This window comes from Barbus barbus (genome assembly GCF_936440315.1).
Source record: "Barbus barbus genome assembly, chromosome: 31".
Lineage (NCBI taxonomy): Eukaryota > Metazoa > Chordata > Actinopteri > Cypriniformes > Cyprinidae > Barbus > Barbus barbus.
Genome location: NC_136759.1, coordinates 6,192,147 through 6,219,390, shown reverse-complemented (window position 1 = coordinate 6,219,390; position 27,244 = coordinate 6,192,147). Strand labels below are relative to the sequence as shown.

Genomic DNA, 27,244 nt, shown 5'->3' with positions numbered 1-27,244 from the left:
GAAAAGAAAATGCATAATCCTAACAAGTTCAGATTTAGAACTAGCTGTGTTACGCGTTAAGTTCAGTTTGGGATTTGTACATTGTTTTTAAAAGTGCCACTTCTTAACCATCTCTTGTTAGAGTCGCAAATTGTGGCATTCATGTCAGGAAATACTATTTTGACTGCGGTGTCACAACAGAAGATGTGATGAGCTCTGACAAGATCAAGCAAATATTTTTCATCCTGATGGGTGTGGAGAACACTTTTCTGAAAAGTATGCTTCCTCTTTCTCTCACTTCTCATATTTTGCTCTTCTTCGTAGAAGGTTCTTATCCATTCCTCTACAGAGGACTACTGAGAAGGTAGGAATGATAGAAAATTGTTACATAAAAGTGCTTTAGAAGAAGACCGAAGGGAGAAAAAAATTATTATTAAATTGTTATTATTAAAGACAATATTGTGAAAACTACAATAAAAGTGATAATCTGTTAAATTTGAAGTGCGCACATTATTGACATTTAATTTTGTTTTTTGTTTATGTATTGACCCAGGAACATGAAAGCGCCACTTATGCTTCATTTACTTTTCCAAGGTACATTGTCTGTTGTCCTCTTTTAGGCATGTTTTTGGGCATGTTCTGTCACAATAAATGTTTGTATACATTTATTAATGTAGTTTAATAGAAATTTTCACATTAGTATGGTGGCCGAGAGAGCTCAACGTGCTGCAACTTCAGAAAACACATGCAAATAGAAAAAGCACCAGCAAATCAAGAAAATATCTTCATCAGTTTGACAACAGGTGGTGCAAATTAGATTAGATTAGATTAGATTCAACTTTATTGTCATTGCACAAGTAAGGTACAGGGCAACGGAATGCAGTTAGCATCTAACCAGAAGTGCAATAAGCAGAGGTACAGGATATACAGTGCCTACAATATGTTACATATGTACAGAATATACAGATAAGGCAGTACTATGGACATAATTTACAAATTTTTAAATACTATCAGTATGATATACAGATGGGTGATATGAACATACTATACAGATGGATTGTGCAGTAAATGTATGTACACTATGAGCAAAAACTATGAATATAATTACAAATGGATATAAATAAGCTATACATTAAGATATATAAATACTAGTGCAATGAACATTGAAAGTGCATAGAAATACAAATTTTCCAGTACATAGTACTCAGCGTGTAGATTGTTTTTTTAAAATCGATTTAATGATGGGGAGGGGTGAAGAGTTTGTAGGGGTGTGTGAGGGGGGTATCATTGGGCAGAGTTTAGTAGGGAAACAGCTGTAGGGAAAAAGCTGTTCCTGAGTCTGCTTGTCCTTGCTCGGAGGCTCCTGAAGTGCCTCCCAGAGGGCAGTAAGTTAAACAGTCTATGGTCAGGGTGAGAGGAGTCCTTAAGAATGCCGCGAGCTCGACGTAAACAGCGTTTTCTCTGGACGTCCTCAATGGCAGGAAATGGTGTCCCTGTGATGTGTTGGGCGGTTTTCACCACCCTCTGCAGTGCCTTGCGGTCAGCCGCTAAGCAGTTCCCATACCAGACTGTGATACAGTTGGTCAGGATGCTTTCAATCGCACACTGGTAGACGTTAACCAGGTTGGCTGGAGACAGGTGGTTCTTCTTCAGTGTCCTAAGGAAGAAGAGGCGTTGGTGAGCCTTCTTGACTAGGCTGGATGTGTTGGTGGTCCAGGTCAGGTCCTCCGAGATGTGGGTTCCCAGGAACTTGAAGCTGGAGACACGTTCAACAACCATCCCGTTAATGTGGATGGGGTCATGCGTTCCACTTTTCTTCTTCCTGAAGTCCACAATAAGCTCCTTTGTCTTGCTGGTGTTGAGGAGCAGGCTATTGTCAGCACACCATGCAGCCAGGTGCTGTACCTCCTCCCTGTAGGCAGTCTCATCGCTGTCTCTGATGAGGCCAATCACTGTGGTGTCGTCAGCAAACTTGATGATGGAGTAGGATCCATGCAAAGGCCTGCAGTCATGGGTGTAGAGGGAGTAGAGAAATGGGCTCAGCACACAGCCCTGTGGTACGCCTGTGTTGAGTGTGATGGTGGTGGAGCAGGTGTGGCCTGTCCTAACATGCTGAGGTCTGTTGGTCAGAAAATCCATAATCCAGCTGCAGAGGGAGGTGTTAACACCCAAGTCACCATGTTTAGTGATCAGCTTGGAGGGAATGACGGTGTTGAATGCTGAGCTGAAATCAACAAACAACATCCGTGCATATGTGTTGTTATTTTCCAGGTGTGTGAGTACCGAGTGCAGTACTGTGCATACTGCATCCTCAGTGCTTCTATTGCTTCTATAGGAAAATTGGTGTGGGTCCAGTGTGGGTGGGAGGCAGTTCTTGAGGTGTGCCAGGACCAATCGCTCAAAGCTCAAAGCAAAATGCTCACAACACAACCAAATAAATTTTATTTGCAGTGCGTTTCTTTGTTTGGTTGTGTTGTGAGCATTTGCAGCGCGTGTGTTGTCAAACTGACCAAAGTTCTTTTCTTAATTTGCAGGCGTTTTTTCTATTTGCAGTGGGTTTCTTTTTTAGGTTGTCTTGTGAGCATTTGCAGCGTGTGCATTGTAAAATTGAGGAACTTGTTTTCTTTATTTGCAGGTGTTTTATCTATTTGCAGCGAGTTGAGCTCTCTCGGCCATCGTACATTAGGCTACTCAATTATGAAATACCAAAATCATATCGAAATAATAGGCTACAATTTCACACACACAGGGACAACTTTATTCACAGCAGTCAAAAAAAAGCCTACCATCTGCCTTACACTCACAAGATCCGTCATATGTTTTATTCCGAGATAAAATAATATGAAGCTATAAAACAGAAACTAATATTCTGTTTAATCAACAATTTGAAGAAAAAAAAAAAAAGTGAAACCCATAAGTCATTGTGCAGAAGCATTAGCCTTTACAGTGTAAATTATGTGTCTGTGTGGTAAAGGGTAGGAATTTTATGTTGACTCAAGTTGGCAGATGAGGTTCTGTAAAAACTACAACATCCAGATCACCTGCCAATGAAGACTAGACATACAAACAAATGCTGTATAATTGACAAGTACTGTGACTAAAAATAAACTCTGTCACATCATTCAATGTCTTTTAAATCTACACTCTATTTAAATAGATGTTGCTTTTTTTTCTCGGACAATATGGAAAGAATGTTATTTCTAATCACAGTATAAAATGATAATTGACACATGCCTATTATATTTTATGACTAATTTAATGCATTTATCATACTATACACCAAACCAGTAATGACAAGATTTAACAATCATATAAAACAACCAAACATCTTTACACTAAATGTTTACCGTAGTCACATAAGCTGAATCTGCTACTGACACTTATGACATGTACAAAGTTTAGTGTATTATAGTGTGCAATACAAACAGAAAACAATATGGGACAAATGAAAGGCTAAAATTTCCAGTCTAAATAAACACGTAATGACTCCAGCTGTTGTTCCGCAGTTGTTCTGTTCTATGATGCTTTTGGATGGGAAGTGAGAATGCCAAAAGACATTCACGGCCTCAAAGGTTCCTGTTTGGTCATACCATGTTCTTTCAGCTACACATCATACCCACCCAAAGATCAACGTAGAGTTGTGTGGTATCAGTGGGTCTCCAAAGGTTATCCTTTAGTTTACGATCCATGGAATCCATATGATGTCATTGAGAAGTTCAGATGGAAAACTGATTTATATGGTGACTCTAGTAAAGATTGCAGTCTGTTGATTAAAAATCTGGAACAGTCCCACCATGGAGAGAAAATATACGCATGGATTGACCCTGAAAATGTTGGATGGCGCACCTACAAATTTTATGATGTCACCTCTACAATCCTTGTCAAAGGTTTGTAAATACTTTTTTCTTTCTTTAACTAATGATCCAGTTATGAGAGTGTGCTGCCTAATTGTAACATTTCTGCTATTTGAAGCAAGTCCAGAGCAGCCCAGCATCAAAATCTTTGGCGGTGAAAGGACAGGTGATGCCATCACAGTAGAATGTTCAACTTTCCACACGTGTCCATACAGCAAACCAAACATCACACTGAACGGTATAGAAGGATCTGATCAAATAGACGATGAGGATATTAAAGATGGTCTGTGGAAAATCACTCTGACATGCACAGGTGTCGTAAAGACAGAACATTCAACTATTGAGTGTTCAATAACACATTATGGTGGCATAACAGTGACAACTGCAAAAGCTAAAAATGCCAAATGTGAGTAAAGACAAACATGAACTGCTTCGTGTGATATTAGCTGTAAGTTAAGTTCAAATGTTGCAGTTGGACCTATTACAATATTTCTGTTCAATTTCAGGTGTTCATCATAACATATCGATTGAGCCTGAACTGGCAGACGTCACAGAAGGCGTCACAAAGAACTTCACTTGTACCATCTACAATTCCTGCCAGAACGAGAATCCAAACATCACATGGAACTATGAGAACATGCAGGTCACAGAGTGGAACAAAACACTTTCTGCTTTAGATCAGATCACCTATTCCAACATAATCTTTCTGGGTGCAAAAGAAGACCATGGGAAGAAACTGATATGTACTGCAAAATTTTCTGGAAGAGACATTACGGCATTTGTTGTCTTAAATGTGCAAAGTGAGTAATTTATTAGCATTTTGTCCCACCCATATATCATAATTTATATGGTTTTATAATGACTCTCTTGCGCTCCAAATCTTGTGAATTCAATCCAGAAAAAAAGCCAGCCTGGTCTCATGGCATAAACGTACCTGGGCGCACTTTTTAGAGAGACGCGAAATACGTACCAATAAGTACATATCACTGCAGTTTCCAAAAGAAATGAACACTAGAGGCAATAAAACTCTGACGCCTTTTATTCCTTTTCACACAAATTTACAGAGTTTCAATTTATAAAGCATAATTGTTGCACAATTACTTGAAGAATTATGACTTCAAAACAATATTAATATTATGGGAGATTTGAAAACTGATGCTTTTGAACGTTAGCATCACGTATATCCAGTTTCATATATTCTGAACCGCCGCAATACCTGAAGCAACATAATAAAAACACAGCAAAACGTACCTATATCAACGTAATAAAAACATGCCTGGGTTTACGTATTGAACCTGTGTTTTAGCACCACTCAGATGACATTTCTCTTTGAAAATGCGGCGAAACGTGCAGTAAGGTATGTAAAAACAGTCTCGCTAAAAAGTGCGCCCAGGTACGTTTATGTCATGAGACCAGGTTGAAAGAAGCATGTGCTTTGTTTTTGTCCTGTAAATCATACTTACACCAGTGCCTTGCCTTTTAGATAAGTTATCATATCAGTTTTAATATCAGTTGTGTGCTAAAAATTATGATTATTCTTTTACACCTTTCCATCATGAGGCAGACCCAGTGCTCACTGGACTCAAGACTATTGGTCTTTACATCCTAACACCCTCACTTGTGTTCCTTCTGGCTTGTATCCTTGCTGTAGTCATCATATACAAGAAGCGACAAAGGTAACTGTTTGTTTATGTTTCTTTAAGCCAGGTGGTCCCAAATTGAACTTCATTGTACATTAACTAAAATACAGCTGATTTTGATAAATTTGTTGTAAATGAAATGAGACGATGATATATATATATATAAACGACTTCTCTCTTTCTGTCTATTTCCGTGAACTTATCCATTTATAGCTTCACACTTCAACAAAGGCTAATTAGATATTCTGAAAACAAAGTAGATGGTGTATAATACAAGTTGTCATACCACTTACCATATTTGGCTGTGTAGATGTTCATTGGATGATATAAAGAAAGCAATGCTTATCTAACTGCAATATAATTTTCATGCATTTGCTGTCTTTGATGCTAGATTATATGATCTTTAATTATCTGTAACTTCATTTAAAAGTTATTTAAAATATGTTGGAGCTGTCAGCAATTAAACACATTAAACTTGAGGTCAAATCACAGGAAATAAAGTAGAAATGAAACAAAAGGTTATTAAAACTTACAGCATGATCTTCTTTTAACATAACATCTGTTCTCAGGTCAAAAGATGTAAGTACAGAGTCAGGAAAAAGGGATTTCTCCAAACCTCGAATGCCATCACCAAAGAGGTACAGCAACTTTGAACCATGTATAAGTTTTTAATAAGTGGATGTTCAGTCTTTTACATTTTTCAAAAGTAACAAAATATATTTGGTATTTAAATGAAATAACAACAAGAACATATGTTTTCCCCCATGCACCTCAGTGATCCAAAATCCCACTCAGTGAGTATATCATTTATTTCTGATATTACAGTGTTACACTCTGGAAACAGATTCTTTGACAAATTTTACTAAAATTACTGATGTGTGGCTTTGTACTGTCTTGATATATTCCATAAGGATTATGATTATGAAGCTGATTACGCCAACATGGATGAAGACAACATCTATGGAAATGTCTTATGAAAAAGCTACATGTCAAAACCAAAATGGGTTTCACTATAGCATTTTTAAAAAGATCAACAATGTCAGACTTCATTAATAATAAAATATTTGCCATGCATATTGTGTAGCATAAAGATATTATGCCTTCCAATACAACACTTTACATACTTTTATAATATATGCATTTATCTTTGGAATATCAAATCCTTGGGCAGGTTGGTTGAGGAAATAACTGCACTGAAGTATCACTCTGAATATCCCTGGGCTACAAAACCAGTCTTAAGTTGCATAGCTATAGCAATTATAGCCAAAAATACACTGTATGGGTCAAAATGATCAATTTTCTTTTATGCCAAAAATCATTAGGATATTAAATAAAGAGCATGTTCCATGAAGATATTTTGTCAATTTCCTACTGTAAATATATATATCAAAAGTTAGTTTTTGATTAGTAATATGCATTGCTATGGACTTCACTTGGACAACTTTAAAGGCAATTTTCTCAGTATTTTGATTATTTTTTATTTTTTTGCACCCTCAGATTCCAGATTTTCAAACAGTTGTATGCTGGCCAAATGTTGTCCTAAAGCTTATTTATTCAACTTTCAGATGATGTATAAATCTCAATTTCTTATGCCTGTTTTTGTGGTCCAGGGTCACATATGTAAATATTGCTGATTGTTACAAATTTCTCTACTACTTTTGTATATGACTATTAAATATGATTCAATTATATTATTGTGTCCAATTAAAGTTTCATATTAAAATATTTTATTTGTGAACAATTATTTGCGTCTCATATTATATCAAAGTTGTGGCGTAATTCCTTCTTGAAATCACTGAGCCCAGGAGACCTTCTTTTTTTTTAATTCACAGTTTTATGCAATCAGTCAAATGTTCTCAGCTTGGCAATTCAGCAGCGGCAAATACAAATGTTTAATGAAATTACAAAGCTATATTGTTGCCTTTCACACAATGTAGTGAAACTAAATTCTTCACACAATTTTTGGCAAATTTCCACTCAAGGATTGATCACACATGTATGCGGTACATTGATACATAATGAAATAGCATTTTGAAACATTATTAATTATATTTATGAATATTATATTCATGCAATAGCAACAATAAAAAGTGAAGGAGTAGAAGGCATACTTATAAAATCATAATTTATATAATATCTTCACTTTCAAATAACTTTATAGACCAATATTATAACTATGATACAGATCAAGGATATAACCAAGGAACTCCTTGTGTTTATGTTTTAATGGCTGAATATTCAGTTCTGTCCTCATCAGAGCTTGAACTGCTTGAGCTCTTCAGGTTATGTTTGGGATCTTTAACAGCAGGCTTGGCAGCACAAGACACAGCGGAGTAATTCACTTCATCTTCTTCACTGGTATCAGAATCCCAGTCCATATTTGTGAACTGAAGTTTTGGCACACATGCAGAAGAAACATTCTCATAATCTGGATTTTCCGATTGGGAATTCTAGGAAGAGGAAGAAATAATACAATGTTCTCAATGCAGTTGAATAAAAAGTGCTCCATACAATTTCAGATTTAGCCTTATTGTGAACACCTTATTTTGAATGTGTTTGTTCTGTAGACATATGGTACGTTTACGGGTTTGGAACGACATGGGGGTAAGTGAATATTGACAAAATTTTCATTTTGGGGTGGAGCATCCTTTTAAGATCCAATTTGTCCCTGTATTATGCATGACGTCGTCTTACAGCGGAGAATTCAAATCTCATAAGAGAGCTTCAGCATTGTCAGCTCATCTCTGTAAACATGACCTTAACAATATTTAATATGTAACAACACGTGGAGCATGCATGAGAGAGCCATTGCTGCGCGAACGCCACGATGAGTTTAATAACACTTACAGCACGGATCATAGTTCATATCCAGTGTTGTGCCCATCCTCGACCCCCCTGCCAAATTAATACCTGTCGTTGAAATCGCTATATGATTGCCTAATCCTAACCCCTCCCCCACACCTAACCCTAAACCTACCAATACTAGGGGGGAAATAATCTGGCAGGGGTCAGAATTGCACTGTAAAAAAAAAAAAGTTGAGCCACCTTAAAATTTTAAGGCAACCAGCTTCAGCAGATTTTTGAGTTTTCTCAACTTGTTGTTTTAAGTTTATACAACAAAAAGTTGAGAATTTCCTACAAAAATAAGGTGAGAAAACTCAAAAATCTGATGAAGCTGGTTGCCTTAAAATTTTAAGGTGGCTCAACTTTTTTTTTTCTTTTTTTTTTTACAGTGTGGGCACAACACTGGACCGGAGCAAGTGTGTTTCAAGTTTAGGTGAAAATATTTAATATTCTCCTGTGCTCCAAACATGAACATGAAATTGTAAATTTAGAGGTCCTGGAACAAAGCAGGGTGATGGATCCGGCTTGTGATTAGATGAGGGAGAGGTGGAGCATTCAGCTGATCACATTGGTGGGCCAATTAACAGTGATTAACAGAGTGCATCAGTTGCGTTTATTAGGGTTCGTACATGAAAAACCTGAAAAGGCCATTACACTTGGAAATGGCAATTTCCAGACCTGGAGAAAAAAAAAAATTATTTCAAAAATCTCTGTAATAGAGTTATAATTAATCATGTCCAGAATTTCATGGGGGATTGTGTGTATATCACAATCCCACATATATTGTGTGTATTGTGGGTGGTGATGGCGCAGTGGATAAGACACATGCCTTTGGTGTGAGAGACCCGGGTTCGAATCCACTGTGAGACACCAATGTGTCTGAGCAAGACACTTAACCCCTAGTTGTTCCAGAGGCGTGCGACCTCTGACATATATAGCAATTGTAAGTCGCTTTGGATAAAAGCATCAGCTAAATGAATAAATGTAAATATCACAGTTTCACTCATCCCCGCAGCTTTCAAGTTTATAATGAGGGACATGCCTGCAAACATTTATTCAAAATAGCAAGTAGGTTATATGAGTAAATAAATCCACACAAACTAGCAGATTAAATTAGTCCTTTGAAAACAGCGTGAGTGATTCAACTGGACCACGTCTTCTCTCTTTCACTCTCTCAAAGCGGCTTCACATCAGCACATCTCGTCTGCAACGAGCTGCTGCACACCGATCCAAGACTTTCGCTCGCATTACAGGACAGTTGACAGAATTGTCACTTGCTTAATCGGGTCATTGTTGCATTGTCACAAAAATGTATAATTTGCACGTCCTTTTAAGCCAATAGGTACTCGTGCGCTCCAGGACTGTTTCGAGGCTGAGCGCTCACAGTCACATCCAAAGCCCCCTATAGCGAGTATCATATTGAGTTATTTTTCGTAGTTTGTTGTTGAGCTTAAATGGCCAAATACACACAAAATTACGCAAAAATGGCCGTCCTGGCAAGTATCCAGGTTTTTTCTTAAGTAAATGTGAACAGTTGAGAAAGAAAACGCATGTGTATAGGCTACACAGAGGTCTGTGCGACGGACATGGGCAGATTATACATGGGAAAGTGTGGAGTGAATGCATCATCTGCGTCAGAATGTTATGATTGGCCCGGAGTAGACGTCTTACGTCAGCGCGTTCTGAACTCGTACGTGCTCATACCGGTAATTTCCCTTCTGCGTTCACACACAGCAGAATTCCGGCAATTTACTGGTAATGTTACAACTTCTCATATGGGTAAATTGCCAGAACGAATTTACGGTATTTTTAAGGTCCTGTTCACACACGATCTCTTTACGGCAATTTACCGGTAATTTTTCCCGGAAAAGTCTGTATGTGTGAAAGGGCTAATTGTCATGCACAGCAAATGATACAGACTGAAAATTCAAAGAAGAGTAACTGCATTTATTCTTTCTGTTTTAAAGATATTTTAATATTCATTTGTCTGTATAATTAGTGTGTTGTAGGTCTGTGCTTTATTGGTGGTTTTCTCCCCTCTTCCCACCCTCTGCACGCCCACTTTTCCACAGTTTTACACTAACATTTCTGGAGTCGTTAGGTGTGTTCGACTTGAAGCGGCGCTCCGCAGAATGATCAGTGTATGACATCAAAGTACCGCAAGAGCCATTCGAAAGCATAAGGATCCATCTGCTCTCTTATCGCTCTTGTCGTACTTTGATATCATACACCGATCATTCTGCGCAGCGCCGCTTCAAGTCGAACACACCTTTTTTTCAGAGCCAAGATGTGAAAGACCAGTGCTGAAACAGGGTGGTTTCATGACACTTTAAACCCATTTTGCGCTGGTGAAAATAGTGTTGGCCACCAATGTAAATGTTATTAGTTTAAAAACATAATGTTTCCAATCACTCGTAAGAGTTTCCCACTGAGATGTTGTCTTTTTAGATTTCCATGTGTGCATCGTTGCCGTAACCACACTCATCTGTGCAGAGCAGAAGCAAAACCAAAACAATATTCTTCCACAAGGTGCATGCAGTTTTATTTTTTCAACCGCTAGAGGGCCACAAACTACATGTTGTAACTTTTAATATTCTGATATATTCTTACCGTTGCCTTATTTTTTGCCACCATAGCGTAGACTGCTGATCCTTCAGGTACTCTAAAATCACAATCATACATTTAAAAGTTTAATTAGTGCATCTGTCATATATTTAAATGAGCACTGAAATTATGTTTTTTATATTATATGTTATTTATATTAACATATTCCTTATCCGTGTTACCTTTTTTCTGGCTCATTTTGCCCCTTGAAATCAAGAGTGACATAGTTTAGGGTAGATGTAGTTGCACCATTGTCCATATATCCAGTTTTTTGCTCTTTTGGGGACTGTCTTGTCTGTAACAAAAAAAAAGTAACTAAAAACGTCAGTTGATTGTGATACTGATATTTCAATAAAATATCAACATTCTCTCACCTGTTTCATTTGTGGCAGTTTAATAGCAGAATACACTGTATGGATATCAGATTTCGGCCTTAAGTGAAAAAAAAAAAGAATTAATTTGATTACAAAAAGGGGATGTCTCCATCAGTTCTGCTGCTATTACCTTGGATTAAGGTCCTGTGCTCGTGTAGGATCTTGGGAATTGGGTGCTGGACGTGATTGATTAATCCTTCCGTAACCTGGATCAGGAATGCCCTCCACTGACAGATCTTCTTGGGTATTATTACGTGATCTCTAAGTGTTTAAATATTCCAAACAAACCAGAATTGATCTCTTATTAAACAGATATATTTCATTGTTAAAAAAAAGCATATTAAGGTGATTTCAATATTATACTGTAAGCAGCCCAGTTGTGAAACAAACAGAAGTAAAATAACCAATAATAGTAAGTTTGTCAGTGTAGAAGAGCGTGACAGGAATACTGGAAAAAAGCACAATGGATTATCTGCTCCACTCTGCTGATCTGATCTTGCCTTGATGATAGTCCTGTAAAATAACAAGCACAACAGCTGGAGTAACTGACAACCTCAAACTCAACGTCTGATAAGACTACTGATATGCAGATAAACTAATAAATGATACAAGCTTATGTAGTAATATTTTTTACTTAAATGACATCTATAAAAAGAAAGAGGAATTCACCTGCGTATCAGAAAGATGGCTATAACAATGAGAATCAGCAGGAGAATGATGGGTAAGATGATCTTGTAGAACACCATAAGAGAGTTATCTAAATTAAAAGAGGTTTGGGAAGAGATCATGACATTGTTTTTAAAATTCAACCCTGCATGACTTAATGTAACCCAAATTTATGAATTAGCTTCGGTAACCACTTAAAGAACTACAAAATGCTGAAGAATCTGGCTTTAATCATGCATTTACAATATGCATTTTAGCCTTTTTTAAAGGGGGCAGTATGAAATATGGTTAATATATTACACTCCAAATTCAAAATATTGCAAAAAGGAGTTTCTTCTACCCCTCCTCCTAAGACATGATGCGTACACCGGTTGCCAGATTGAAGACGTGCAACAGAAACGAGCACTACACTGTAATTTGATGAGTTGATTTATCAATGTTTTAACATGTTTCTCGTCATACAGTACAGATTTGTTTAGATGGATAACAAGGCATATTAGGTCGGGTAGAATCTCTGACCATGTTCGTTTGCTGGCTTCTTTGGCCACAATATGCTGAGTTTTCCACCAACTGGCAACCCGGTGTGTTTAATTGGCAGGAGGGTGGAATCACATATTTCAAAGTAGAATAACTGGCTGTAGCATTGTTTTTCAGAGAAACAAGTATGTGAATTTAGCATGTTTCCTAAATATCTTCAAACATAATGGTATTTTGATGGTTTCATAAAGGTTTCACGGAATGATATGCGGAAAATTATCCCACTCCCTAAAAGATATCATTAAAATATTAGGTAAACAACTTTGTTTGGTCATCATGGCTACACCAAAGCGGAAGTTGTAGAAAGAGGGCCATGTCAACAGTCTTGCGGAAGAAGTTCTAGAGTAACTAAATGCAGATAATTTGATAAATGAATTATTTTTATGTGTTATTTAATACTCACTGCCGATAAATAACATGATCTTTTCGGATTGTGATTTTCCGATAACATTGGCTGCTGTACAGTAATACATTCCTGGCTTCTGAGGCTGAACAGTGAAGTTCTGGTCACGTGACAGGACGGTTACGTTGTCCTCCTCTCTGTACCATTTGTAGTCAGTGGTGGGAGGATACGCATCTGCACTGCAGGTCAGATAGACTGGAAACTCCCAGTTACGCTGAGTTAAATATGTCATGTTATGGACAATATTTATATTTGGAGCATCTATAGAAAGCAGGCAAACAAACACGAATATACATGACATTAGGTAGATGGAAAGCACTGATTGTGTGATAAACTAAACTAATCTAACATAATCCTAAACTATACTAATATTTGGCAATCTTAAATCTGTCAGAAAAGTCAAATTCCCCAAAAATTGAAGAAGCATTTGTGCCTCTAAAAGCTGAAGTGTGTCAAATAACAAGAAGAAGAGAGTACTCACATTTCACCTTGATATCTACAGAAGGAGATTCTGTTTTTCCAATGTCATTATGAGCGAGACAGACGTACTGACCAGAGTCAGAGATTTTCAGAGGATGAAAGTGTAGTCTCTGTTCATGTTTCTGTTCAACATTATGTATCTCTCCATTGGTGCGTTTCTTCCACACATATGAGGATGGAGCAGGATTGGCACGAGCCTCACATGAAAGGGTCAGTTCACTCCCAAATGTTTGTTCTCCTTTAATACTTACAGTCACATTTTTGGGTACATCTATATAAAAATGTTTAAATCCAAATTAAACGTTTAAATCCAAATTATTTAAACAAAGTAATGCTCAAAGTCCTATTAATCAGTTTGGTCACTTTCAAATAAAATTGAAGCTTCCTCAAGCTGTGCCTCAAAAGTCCTTCAAACATATTTTTAAATAAATAAATTACTTACGCAACACATTTAGCACTTGTTTAATCTCCTCTTTTCCCTCTTTATTTTCTGCTTTGCATGAGTACATTCCTGCATCTGACTCAGTGACATTCAAGTAGACAATCAACATGTTTTCAGATGCAGTGCTGTTCCCTCGATTGTCCTGAATATATCTCAGATCCCCCTGAGGTCCTGTCACTGTGAGGTCTGACTTAGGAAAGCTTTGAACCGTGCAGATAATGCAGATCCCTTCAAACTCTGTCACTTCCCTCTTCATGGTCAAACTGAGATTAGATGGACGATCTGCAGAGTTCAAAAGAAAAAGTGATGAAATGATTTTGAAATTTGTGAAATAACTGACTTTGATTAGTTAAGATATGTATTTTAGAGCAAAACAGACTTACAAAGCACATCAACTTTAATGGTGTCTGATCTTGTACCAATAATGTTGGTAACATCACATGTGTACTGCCCTGCATGTTGAACGGTCATGTTCTTAATGTTTAACTGTGCAGTTTCCATTGATAACAGGACAGAAGACAGTCCAGGTGTGTGCTTCCATGCGTACGCGTGTGGCGGAGGGTCAGCATCAGCCGAGCATGTCAAAGTCAGTGGAGTGCCCACTTTTACAGAAGGTGTGCCGTCTATTTTGATGTGTCTTGGTGAATCTTTGAGAAACCAGAAATATGTAAATTTAGAAGAGTACTGTCACACCCAGTATAATATAATAAAATAATATTATATGTAATTGTAATAGCCTCTAACGTGCTTTTTGATCATTAATATTTACATCATTTTGCAGAAAATTCCAAAATGGGCAATACTAAAACAAGAGATTCATCACAACTTCAAAGTAACAATTATGTTAGTTTAGAGACTGATTTTATATTTAACAGATATTTCATCAAGAACATAAACATGTTATTAGTAAAATAAAAATAGCAATACTTACACTTTACAGATATTGTAATTGTATTTGACTCTGCTGCTTCAATACCATTATTGGCCTTGCAATGGTAAGATCCTCTATCATCTGCTGTCACATTATTGATGGTTAATGTCTCACTGGTTTGTTGTAGCACCTGGCTGTTATTGTACCATGTAAACTGATTGGCTGGTGGGTTACTTTCCTTCACTGAACACTTAAGTGTCAGTTCGTCTCCCTCTTTGAGATCAATAATGCTGCCCTGAGGTTCCACTGTGACCTCTTTTGGACCATCTGAAGGTACAGGACATGCATGATTACAAGAAATAATTAATAGAGTAACTTTTAAAATTGACTTGAGCGGATGATTTATGGTTGTTTTTTTCATCTGTTTACATAAAATATAAAACTTACATTTCACATTGATTATAATGATATTTGATTTCTCTGCTCCATGCTTGTTTTTAGCTTCACAGTAATATTCTCCACTGTCTTCTGGTTTCACTTTAATTAGTTTCAAGTCTGACATTTGTTGAGAGTTTTCTATTTTTATTGTTTTATTGAACCATGTGAAGCTGACATCAGGGCGACCTCTGCTGGTGCAGGAGAGAGTGACAGAATCTCCCTCCTTTACATCCTCAGAGCTCACTGTTGCTTTTGTCTCTTTGGGTTCATCTAGATAAGAAAAAGAGATGAAGTGGACAGCTGGAGTGAATAATGCTCAGTGTACAGTAAATATACAGTGTGTGTTCATGAACACATGATGTACACACTCACGTTCCACAAACAGTGTGATATTTCTGATCTGCCAGCTATCCTCACTGTTTGCTGGGCGACAAGACAGAGTCCTGTTGTCATCCTTCCATGTCGCTTTGAGCATTAATTTGGTGAGCTTTCTGCCTTCGTTTCCCTCTTCAGTGTTTATAATCGTATCAGTTGACAAGGAGGATGTCCATTCTTGCTCTTGTCCTGATGTATGGACGAGCCACTTAGGATTATAATCACAGGAACCAAATGTGGAACAGTGAACAGTGAACTCTTCTGACTCACTGAGTGGATTCTTCAGCTCTGATGGTTCAATGTGCACCTTACAAGGATTGTCTGGAATCAGGAGAAGAATATGGAGTGAGAACAGATGATCCAGAACCTTTACATTTTCTCCAACAAAGAAATATATTGAAATCTTGCAATGTCAAGTTTTGAGAAAAGAAGTCAGAATTGTGAGATATAAACTCAGTTCTGAAAAGAAAAGTACCATTTTTGATAAACTTATAACTGAGATAAAGTCAGAATTAAAAATCACAATTGTTTAATTTCTGTTATTCTGTGACAAAATTTGACTTTTTCCCCACTATTGCAAGTTTATATCACATAGTTCAGACATTTCTTCTCAGAACTGCGAGTTTATATCTTGCAGCTCAGAACTGTAAGTAAAAAAATACAGATTTGTGAAATATAAACTCAGAAATCAAGAAAAAAAATACAGAAGTAGCAATTACCTTTTTAATTGTACTATTCCATAACAGAAATAAGGTTCCATAATTATCAAAACTATAATCAAAAAATGAAAATGAATCACCCCCCACCCTCATGTTGTTCAATTTAAAAATATATATATATCTTAGTAAAATCCAGGACTTTTGCACAATATTCTTCTGAATATTCTCATTGATGATCTACTCTGTTGTAGTTTTATTTGTGTGATTAAAAGGCATGTTTATTCGTATTTGGAGAATTGTGATTTATTAGGAGACATGAACCAGTGTTATCTTCATAAAGACGTGAAATATAGTGTCGGGTCATAGGAACTATTTTATTATTTGTTAAGTGTAATTTTTGGAGCCCCTGGTCACATTCAGTTTCATTGTATTAAAAAGACAGCAGCATGGTTACTGCCAGTGGCCTCGTGGGCAGTGTGCCAACATACAGCTCCGTTGTGCTTTGGGCATCTCGAGGTCGAGTCGTGGCTCGTGGATATTTCCTGATCCCACCCCACCTCCCTCTTCACTTCCTGTCTGAGTACTGTCCTATCATTTTAAAGGCTAAAAGCCAATACAATCTTAAAAAAAAAAAAAACAGCAGCATGAACTTTCTGTAAAACATCTATTTCATGTTCCACAGATGAGCGACAGATAGACTTGAGGGTGAATAAATTGACAGACTTTTTTATAAGAAAATTATTGCTCACCTTCAACTTTGAGAGACAGAGCTTTACTCATGAACCTTTTTTCTGAATCAATAAATCTAAAGCTGTAGTTCCCACTGTCTGTCTTTTGCAGATCGGTGATTCTTAAATCACATTTTATCCAATACCCTTCTTGGGTTTCTTGTGATGTTGCATCAGTGATGTATTCCACTCTGCTGGAGTAATCCGGAGACTGGGGACGTTCTTCTGTGTTACTGTATACAATAGTCCCATTAAAAGTGCCGTTGAGATAAATTGGATCTTTAAACCACAGCACTGTATATGTTACACCCTTTGGTTTTTTGTAAGAACAGAGGATGGTCACAGATGACCCTTCATACATTGTTTCTGTTTTTTCAGACACTTTTATTAGCTCTTCATTTGAGCCAGTGCTGGAGACCGCAAGAAGAACTGCAGGAAAAACAACATCGGTGATACTTTTATGTGTATCAATAAATTAGCATAATCATTTACAGAAATCAGCATTCAGTATATAATCCAGACAATACACACCAAACAGAAGCAGAGGAATCCCTTCAGGAACCATCATTCTGTCTGCTGCTAATGAAATGAAGACAGTTAGCTCCAGTTTCTTCAGAACAAACTCTGACAGCACTTGTGGTGCTTGTCGTTGTGTGTGGGTGAATATGTGTATTTTTGTAGTCACAGCTGTTAATGAGTCAGTCTGTTTCTCCTTCCTTTTTTTTTTTTTTTTTTTTTTTTTTCATCATTTAATGTTACCAGATTTTACTCAACCTGCAATTACAGTAGTGAACAAATCAGTCAATCAATTCTACTTTTTTTTTTCTCAGAATTCCATGAAGTTAAAAAGTCATAATTCTGAGAAATAAAGTCAGAATTGCGTGATATAAAGGTGTATGTGTTGATAGTTTGTTTTTCAATTTGAAATTTAATAAGTAGAAACGAGAAAGCGGTCGTTTTTTAAAACTAAAACTAAATTTTGGCTCTATTTTCGTTTTTTTGTTTCATGGGTAGAAAACGGATAGACGACTTAAAAATAAAATAAAAATAACGATAATAAATCTGATTAAGTGTGCAGTATGCATGCAGTCATTCAAAATCAGTAGTGAAATCTCCACCTGGTGGCGCAAAGGGACAGCTCATTGCTCAAACTGGAATTTTCACTAGTAAATGAAGATTAAATAATCAAATCAATTGCTACTGAATTTGAAGGTGATACGCTCCAGTGAGTTTTTTTTTTTTTTTTTTTTTTTGATATTTCAATGTATTTGGAGTTCACATCAAATGTTACTTAAGGTAAGCAATTAAAAACACGAACAATGGCTTATCTCTCTTTGTTATATAGCCTAACATCGCATTGACTGAATATGTATATTTTTGTATGTTGATTAACACTCAAAAGCCTGTTCTTATAATGATATATAGCCTAGTCATGGATACCATGATCATGTAAATATATATAGGCTAGCAACAGTGTTTTATTGTTTTATTTTTATTATTATTATTATTATTATTTTTTTACCTGGTTTGGACCCGGGCTCCAGTTTGAAAATCGCTGGTCTACATATAGGCTATAGCAACACATAACCCCCAGCCTCTTCAAGGAAGGGTGTGTTTGTGTGTGGGTGTGTGTGTGTGTGTTTTCATTAAAGTAATAATGGACCACAAACTGAGTGTTCGTTTTAATGGGGGGAAAGGTTTGTTTTAACGCGGATATAGTCGTTTTGTTAATATAGGCTATTCATTGCAAACAGCGCAGCCGTCCACTGTGGCATATTTTAGCTCATTATGATTTTTTCCGTCGATACTTGAACGCGCGTGAACTACAAAACCCAAAAGGCCTATATAACGCTCAGTGTTGGGGGTAACGCATTACAAGTAACGCGAGTTACGTAATAATATTACTTTTTTCAAGTAACTAGTAAAGTAACGCATTACTTTTTAATTTACAAGAAAATATCTTAGTTACTTTTTCAAAAAAGTAACGCCAGTTACTTTTTCCCCATTTATTGACTGACAGTACACTGTGTGAACATGCTGTTACTGTAGTTCTAGACTAAATGTGAATGCATTAATTCATCCCACTCGCAAAAAACAGATTTAATATTCATCAAAATGAATTAAAACAGTGAAATGCAAACTCAGAATATGACGCAAACTGCAATAATTAGATATGTTAAACAACACAAATGTATCTAATCCCATTTTATTAACCAATGTCTTTGCTGCTGACCTTTGATGATCCAGTTCAACCATACTATTAAGCAAAAATTACTTTAGATAAACTTACAATTGTGCTTCATTGTTTTTTTATTGCCGAAGAGTGTTAAACCTTCTTATCCTGAGTTTTACTTTACAGACGTGAATTTACTTTTCCTTCACAAGATACAGGGCTTTTACATTTGTATTAATGTAATTTATTGTATAAAAAACAATCAAGCCCTGCTCATATTTTAAAAGTAACGCAAAAGTAACGTAACGCATTACTTTCCATAAAAAGTAGCTAAGTAACATAATTAGTTACCTTTTTAGGGAGTAATGCAATATTGTAATGCATTACTTTTAAATGTAACTTTCCCCAACACTGATAACGCTTCAAATAGGCCTATATCGCCTATATGATTTGTGCGAATGAGAGAGGTAGGACAACTTTACCTTCAGTTTCGCTTTGTTTATAGCTAAACCTATATTATATACTGCAGTTATTTATCCATTAGTATAAATATTATATAAATATTACTATAATATGTATCCACTTATATGTGACGTATATATATATATATATAAACCTAAACCTATTTATTATTATATATTTTTTTTTTATCTGTGCTTCTCATCCATTCTGCGCTGTTTATGGGTAGCACAGATTTAACTAGGCGCACAGCTAAATAAAACAGGCTGGGTGCTGATTAACATTTCTGAAATGAATATTTATGTGAAACGCGTTAGGTTACAAAGAAGAAAGCCGATATAGGACCTGCCCCGTACAGCAGCAGAGGACTATTATTTTGCTGAACGAACTGAGGATGACGTCACGGGCTCAGATTTGGTTGGCCAATCGGCGGAAAGGGGCGTGTCACGACCGCCCACAAGAGGAAAACGAATTTTGAAGTAGTTTATCCGTTTTCTACCCGTGAAACAAAAAAACGAAAATCGAGCCAAAATATCAATTTCAAATTGAAAAACAAACTATCAAAACGTACACGGACCTATAAACTTGCAATTGCGAGACATAAAGTCGCAATTCTGAGAAATAAAGTCAGAACTGCAAGATATAAACTCACAACTCTGACTTTTTTTCTCTCGCAATTTTTACTTTTTTTTTCCTCAGAATTGTGTGATATAAACTCGCAATTCTGAGAACATATCAGTCTTTTTTCCCCCTCAAATCTGGACTTTAACTCGCAACTGCAAGTTTATATCTCACAATTCTAAGGGAAAAAAAGTAAAAATTGCGAGAGAAAAAAAGTCAGAGTTGCGAGTTTATATCTCGCAATTCTGACTTTATAACTCGCAATTCTGACTTTATAACTCGCAATTCTGACTTTGTTACTCGCAATTCTGACTTTATAACTCGAAATTCTGACTTTATAACTCGCAATTCTGACTTTGTTACTCGCAATTCTGACTTTATAACTCGCAATTCTGACTTTGTTACTCGCAATTCTGACTTTATAACTCGCAATTCTGATTTTGTTACTCGCAATTCTGACTTTGTTACTCGCAATTCTGACTTTATAACTCACAATTCTGACTTTGTTACTCGCAATTCTGACTTTATAACTCGCAATTCTGACTTTGTTACTCGCAATTCTGACTTTGTTACTCGTAATTCTGACTTTATAACTCGATCGCAATTCTGACTTTGTTACTCGCAATTCTGACTTTATAACTCGCAATTATGACTTTGTTACTCGCAATTCTGACTTTATAACTCGCAATTCTGACTTTGTTACTCGCAATTCTGACTTTATATCTCGCAATTCTGACTTTATAACTTGCAATTCTGACTTTGTTACTCGCAATTCTGACTTTATAACTCGCAATTCTGACTTTGTTACTCGCAATTCTGACTTTATATCTCGCAATTTTGACTTTATAACTCGCAATTCTGACTTTATTACTCGCAATTCTGACTTTATATCTCGCAATTCTGACTTTATAACTCGCAATTCTGACTTTGTTACTCGCAATTCTGACTTTATAACTCGCAATTCTGACTTTATAACTCGCAATTCTGAGATATAAACTCGCAATTCTGACTTTATAACTCGCAATTCTGACTTTATACTTCGCAATTCTGACTTTGTTACTCGCATTTGCGAGTTTATATTTATTTTATATATATTTTTATAAAAAAAAAAAAAAAAAAGGTTATTGCGACTTTTTATCTCACAATTCTGACTTTTTTTCCACAGAATTGTGAGATAAAAATTCGCAATAACCTTTTTTTTTTATTTTTATTTTATTCAGTGGCGGAAACGGGTTTCCATAAATCAGGCCTACTGCCCCATCAAGCTAAATGCTTTATAGCTGTAATAACAAACACCATTTTTTCCCCCTTAAACAGTTACAGTCTTACATATTAGAACTTGCTGATGACACCGTTAATATTTCTCAAACAACATGTTCACACTATAATGACACATTCCCATGCCAAAAATGTTTTGTTTGAAGAAGCACATGATGAGCTTTACATTTTAACTGATTATGTTATTAATCTGACAGCTACCAAAGAAAGTTAAAAATCTCTTACCTTCAAATCAAATCCGTTGTTCAATGGGCGTCTTAAAAATGTTCAAACCGAGAAACAAAAGGAGAACTTCACTTCAAGTGTATTTCTAACTCATCATATTTGCATAGTTAAACTTACAGACATAAAAGAAATAGGCAAAAAGCACACATTCCTGGTAGAGATAAAGAGATATGTTAATTCTGTCACCTAAGCGTGAAGCTCACTTCCTGTAGCAGTGGTTAGTTCTGTCAAAACTCACTCTAATGGAGGTGTCTAACTGCTGTTATCAGCAGCCTAATGCTGCAACGGGAAAAAGTAATCTTTCAGGATGTTTATGCCCATGAATAAGAGGATATACTGTAATCTAACAATTTACTGAATGACCAAATCACATTGAACGTAAGCCTAAATATTATTTCTAAGATGATTTCTACTTTTAAGGAAATGGAAAGAACACTGTATTTTTAAAATACAGTTTAAAAATCACTGTTTTGGCTTTATATATGGTCACCAGTGTTGGGAAGGTTACTTTGGAAATGTAATAGGTTACAGATTACTAGTTACCCTACTTAAAATGTAATAAGTAGTGTAACTTTTCAATTACTTTATTAAAGTAATGTAACTGATCACTTTTTGATTACTTTTTTGATTTATGTTCTAAATTCCTAATGTTTTCAACTGTTAATCACTTTCAAACATGTAAAGCAGACAGGGTTAACCTTACAGTACTCAACACTGATTACTGTCAGACTTTCGAAATCCTTCATCACTTGAATTAAGATCATAATATTTTAATTGTAAAGGAGACATTGGATGCCAAATATCTTCATTTGCATATAAATGTGTCTTGGCAGTGTGTGAACACAACCACCCTACAATGATAACAATTTTAAAAATGACAAAATAGCCCTTTTTTTAATCCCCCAAAAACCTAAATAGTGAATAACCAGCGCTCTCTTCCACCTTCAATACCATGACTGAGGAGAGACCCTTGAGCAAGAACCGAACCACCAACTGCTCCCCAGGTGCAGCAGCAATATGGCTGCCTATTGCTCCGGGTGTGTGTTCACTGCTGTGTGTGTGCACTGTGCTTCGAAGCACAGCCACCACAAAATCAGACTTACTTTAAATCATTCTGAGTTTAAATACAGATTTATTTGCATAGCTAGGACAGGAAACACTGGAATCTAATATTGCCTTAGAAAAAAAAAACTGTTAATCTTACAAAAAATAAAGCATATACATAAACCCATATAGGAAATATCAGAGTTATCGGATAAGCATGTTACAGTATAAACTTCTGAAACATTGGTGTTTCATATTTTAGAGCAGTCACTGCAGAAATCAATTAAATCTGTATGTGGGAGTGTATGTGAAAAAAATCAGATGTAACCCCCTTTATAATCATTAACATATTCATAAGTAACATTTAACATTTTTTCTTAGTAACTGTAACTAATTACAATTACTTTTATTTTGTAATTAAATTATGTAATTCCGTTACATGTAACTAGTTACTCCCCAACACTGATGGTCACACACTAATAGTGCAGTATCAAAGAAATCCAAAGGTCTCATTAAAAAGCTTCAAGAGATCATCATCATAGCACACAACAAGAGAGACATTGAAAAAAATGATCAAAACATATTCAAACATCAGTGAAGAGATGAAATCATCCCACCTTTTCATGTAGATATTGTGGACTTACAGATGTGCAAAGGAGAATTAACAGCCGAAGTTGCAGAACAGGCAAGTCTAAAGCTCATTTGCAAAGCAGAATAGTTGAAGATGAGAACTACAATCAAAGGTGGTGTCTACAACTATACAGAGTTCCAGAAACAAAAACTAAAAATTTTAAGGTCAAAATGACGGAAACCTGCTAAGGAGTGGTGTCTGAACTTGAGTGAGGTGGAGGATGTAGCTCACAGATTAGGCAAGCCAGTGTCCTGTCCAGTGAGGCCTGTTATCATTTATTTGCTTGTGTTGGGAGAGAGTGCAAAAACAATGGCTTCCTCAAAGAACACAAACAATACTTTGGAGAAAATCTGATAGTTGGTTCTGAATGGTGTCTTGGATAGATGCCACTCAGAATGAACAGTGTTCTAATACGCTTAAGTTATAGTCTTGACTTGATTGATATTTGAAGGGTTAAAAATCCCACTGCTAAGACATGGAACAACAGACACTTATTTGGTTGTTTTCTTCAGGTTTAGAATCTTCTGTTTTAAAGACATCTATATTGCCTGCTGTTCTAACTGACCATAAAGTCATTACCCTTAAAGTTGCATTAACTGGGACTCGGGATCATAAAATTAGTAGATGATATGGAAGCTGAATAATTCTCTGCTGAAATATGATGATTTGAAATATATTATAGAAAGATCCATGTGAGATATCTCCATATCTCACTGTTCTACTAACATGTTTTACAAAATAACCAGAGAATTTCAACAACAACAACAAACATTATTTTGTGGAAAACACCGATCAAAATAGAGAACAGTAAACACTGTATAGCCTAACACAAAAGAAGATTACATCTCTAATTTTGGAGGGTTACAGCTGTCAGAAATTAGTAGGAAGTGTAGAGACCCTCACTTTGAATGACTTCAGCACATCTGTGAAAGCAGAACATCCCTAGTTTCTCACATTGTGCTGTGTGATCTTGGTCCACTCTTCTTCCACTCTCTTCCAGTTTGGGGCAGTAGGTTTCCTAGCCATAACATTGTCGCCAAGGATTTTCCAGAGATATTTAATGAACCTTAGATCAGGACTCTGGGCCAGCCATTTTATTATTTCAATGTTTTTAGATTCAAAGAACAGCTTTATCCATTTTGCAGTGTGACGGTGAGCATTGTCTTGCATGAAAATTGCAAGCTGTTTGGGAGATGCTTGCAGGGAAGTTACCTCGTGTTGCTGAAGGAGGTTCTGCATTTCACTGACTTCTTTACGCACTCAAGGTTCAGTTTTTCCTCAGTTTGACGGTGAGCAAAATGCTTCCCATCAGACACAAATAAATGTATCTTGCTCTCATCACTAAAGTGAACTTTGGACCAGTTCTCCTCTTTCCACACAACATGCTCCTCAAAGGATAGTCTAGCCTTTTGATTCTTTCTGCTAATGAGAGACTTCATCGCAGCAGAGTGTGTTTTCAGTCCGACTTTTCTTAAACGTGCCAAGCCAGATCCTTACCTGTTCAGTGCTGAACTGGCGAGCAATTCCAGCTGCGGTGTTGAACCAATTCCCCATTGAGAGTTTTCGTATTATCCTGTCTTATAGTGTATTTGTCTTATGTGGACGGCCAGCCTTTTTAGGGGACTTGAATGAATTAGTGTCATTGTAAAGCTGCAAAATTCAAGAAATCACAGATTTGGAATGACCAACTTCTCTTGCAGTGGCTGAAAGGGTTAAACCAGCTCAAACCAGCAAGTGCTTCAAAACATACCTAACCAGCATGCTGGTTTTTTCAACAGGGTAATTTAGACAACCTGCAGGTGCAGGATTTCAGTCACCTTAGAGCGGCCCACAATCTTGCAATCTCTCAATAAGAGGAATGCTGTCAGTTAAATAGGCCCTGCGTTCCATTCGGAAGGGCTCATCCCTATGCCCTAATCCCTTCAAAGGGTTTACCCTCCGTAGTGAGAGCTTCGAAGGGTTGAAGGGTGTAGAGGACCAAACAACTGTTTCTTGAAGTGCCCTTCTGCGTCATCATCCCGTGCCCTCACGGAGGCGCCGTCATCATGCAAAGAATCTGCGCAAAGCATCATGGGACCCTGAAGTGTCCATCAGTTGTACCCTTCAAAATCCTTTATTCAGAAGGGCCCTTTGAAGTGGCCAGTTTTGAGCACTTCGGTTTGGAACGACCTTTCAGTGTGATGGTCATGATTGTTTTCACTCCGAAGTGCCCTTCGGCGGGCGATATATCCTGTTTGGAAATTACAGAGGGTGTGTCATATAAATGGTAAATTAGCACCAGGTGCCAGATTAACACCAATAACTTGCAGGTATCTGTTAGTGTTCTCTAATTTTGATTAGAGTTATTTATCAAAAATCGAATTTAAGTTTATTTTATATACTGTGCTTCAGAATACAATTAATTCATTAAATAAGCCTACACTTAAAAAAACTACCCTTCTACTCCTGTTAGGATAACTTCAAATAGGACTAAGCTGTAACCTTTAAATTTAGGAAACTGTAGGTTGTTCTCTCATTTTGATCTTTATTGTATGTATATGAGATTCAATTTAATTTTGAGCTACTGGCAAAATAAGTTAAATTAATTTTTTTTACCAGCATGGTCTGAAGATGATCTGAGCCAGGCACCAAATTTGCTGTGGTAAATGTTGAGACTGTCCTATATCAGTGTGCCAAATTTATAACTTTCCTGTAAGCGTTCTATGGGCTGCCATAGATTTCCAGAGTGGAAGAAGAAGAAGAATACGAAGAAGAAGAAGAAGAAGAAGAAGAAGAAGAAGAAGATAACATATCTTCAGTGTAGGGTTGTCAAAAGTACTAGTCGGTACTGAAATAAAAAAAATCTGACTATCACATCCGTCTATCAGTGGATCCTTAATATATCTGCTCATAGACAAATCCGCTAATAGACACAGCTTTCAAACGCTCCCATTTGCATCTGTGTAAGTGACGGGGAAGAGCGTGACACGATGATCATTGTAGCCAATCGCAGACATATCTGTTGAGCGAGTGGACACAATGGCCAGAATCTGATCAACAGCTCTCAAATGCTAGCGGGAAATGCTGGTACCTGCAGAGGCAATGTTTAGCCACATTACGTCATAAAGTGGCACATTCTACAACCTGTTGTTTCAATATAAGCTGATTTTAGGCTAATGAGAAAGTTTTGAGTTCTGAAACTTATAGGATGTTTTTATAGCACAATGAACTCAGCGCATGATCCCTTTAATAAATTAAATAAATCTCTAGGGAGTGATGGGTTGACTTCAGAGTTATATAAAACTTTTTTAACTGCTTAAAAGAAATTAAATTCTTGGCTGGCAGGAAAGTTGTATCTTACTGGTTCGTTGTCTTGGTGGATTGTCCCAAATCATAATTTTCCTAATGAAATTATTATATAATTTCATATAGAAAAATAAACCACAGAAAATCAAAATAGAGGTCCTAAGAAATATTATTAATGATGGAGGTCTTGGAGTTATTGAATGTATAAATGCAGAACACAGAAATAGAGGGTAGAATGGCAGTGCATAAAACAGGTCCCAAACATTGGACACTGATTGATGATCAATTTGATGCATTTCAATCTGAAATATTTTTCAATAAGACTTTCCTTAAACTCCATTTTACATTTTTACATGATTTACTGTATTGTACATTCAGGATTTTTGTCATCTAATGTTGTGTTCATTACATCCATTCACACCTGCATACTGTAATTTAAGCAGATTAGATTCATATCTGTATTGTGATGATAAGGCTCTGAAAATGATTAATTCTTGCTAGAACTAAAGCAAACTTAATTCTTGCCTTTTGTACATGTCAGTGGTTGGTTTGTAGCTGAAACCAAAGCGAAGAAACACATACAAATGTATTGTGGTCTATGTCTTAGTATTTCCTGTATGCTTACTGTAAATCA

The 27,244-nt window shown here is 36.4% G+C and overlaps 2 protein-coding genes across 16 annotated transcripts; one reads left to right on the top strand and one right to left on the bottom strand.

Annotated features, from left to right (window-relative positions):
• Positions 1 to 536: 536 nt before the first annotated feature.
• LOC306851258 (uncharacterized protein) lies at positions 537 to 6,450 on the top strand (the record flags this gene model as incomplete). The annotated part of the gene is made up of 8 exons (XM_079387420.1): positions 537 to 573; positions 3,486 to 3,870; positions 3,956 to 4,116; positions 4,340 to 4,576; positions 5,398 to 5,509; positions 6,043 to 6,111; positions 6,249 to 6,267; positions 6,385 to 6,450. The coding sequence occupies 8 exons, from the start codon at positions 537 to 539 to the stop codon at positions 6,448 to 6,450; spliced, it is 1,086 nt and encodes a 361-aa protein (XP_079243546.1).
• On the bottom strand, positions 6,127 to 23,470 carry LOC306851020 (B-cell receptor CD22-like). Of its 15 annotated transcripts, none has more exons than XM_079387056.1 (19): positions 23,312 to 23,470; positions 21,651 to 21,681; positions 17,426 to 17,473; positions 16,916 to 17,323; positions 15,778 to 15,828; positions 15,505 to 15,696; positions 15,142 to 15,402; positions 14,755 to 15,021; positions 14,207 to 14,470; positions 13,824 to 14,105; positions 13,383 to 13,652; positions 12,902 to 13,162; positions 11,965 to 12,052; positions 11,700 to 11,808; positions 11,426 to 11,556; positions 11,296 to 11,353; positions 11,104 to 11,216; positions 10,928 to 10,979; positions 6,127 to 7,923 (listed from the first exon to the last, which is right to left on the bottom strand). In XM_079387056.1, exons 3-19 carry the CDS (start codon positions 17,460 to 17,462, stop codon positions 7,690 to 7,692), a joined length of 3,078 nt encoding a protein of 1,025 aa, XP_079243182.1. In that variant the 5' UTR covers positions 17,463 to 17,473; positions 21,651 to 21,681; positions 23,312 to 23,470; the 3' UTR covers positions 6,127 to 7,689. The 15 variants fall into 15 exon arrangements, with proteins under 15 accessions (XP_079243182.1, XP_079243172.1, XP_079243169.1 ...); XM_079387046.1 differs by having other exon boundaries at positions 15,505 to 15,828; positions 16,916 to 17,127; positions 17,254 to 17,323; positions 17,426 to 17,470; XM_079387043.1 differs by having other exon boundaries at positions 17,426 to 17,470; positions 23,312 to 23,469.
• Between the last annotated feature and the right edge of the window lie 3,774 nt (positions 23,471 to 27,244).

Bases quoted from the DNA above. Each gene is read 5' to 3' on its own strand.
- LOC306851020 (XM_079387042.1), bottom strand. From the start codon at position 17,462: ATGATGGTTCCTGAAGGGATTCCTCTGCTTCTGTTTG. The intron at 15,403-15,504 runs GTGAGTGTGTAC...TTTCTTATCTAG, and splicing joins TATCACACTGTTTGTGGAAC to ATGAACCCAAAGAGACAAAA. The intron at 11,557-11,699 runs GTTATTTTACTT...TTAAACACTTAG, and splicing joins TGACAAACTTACTATTATTG to AGATCACGTAATAATACCCA.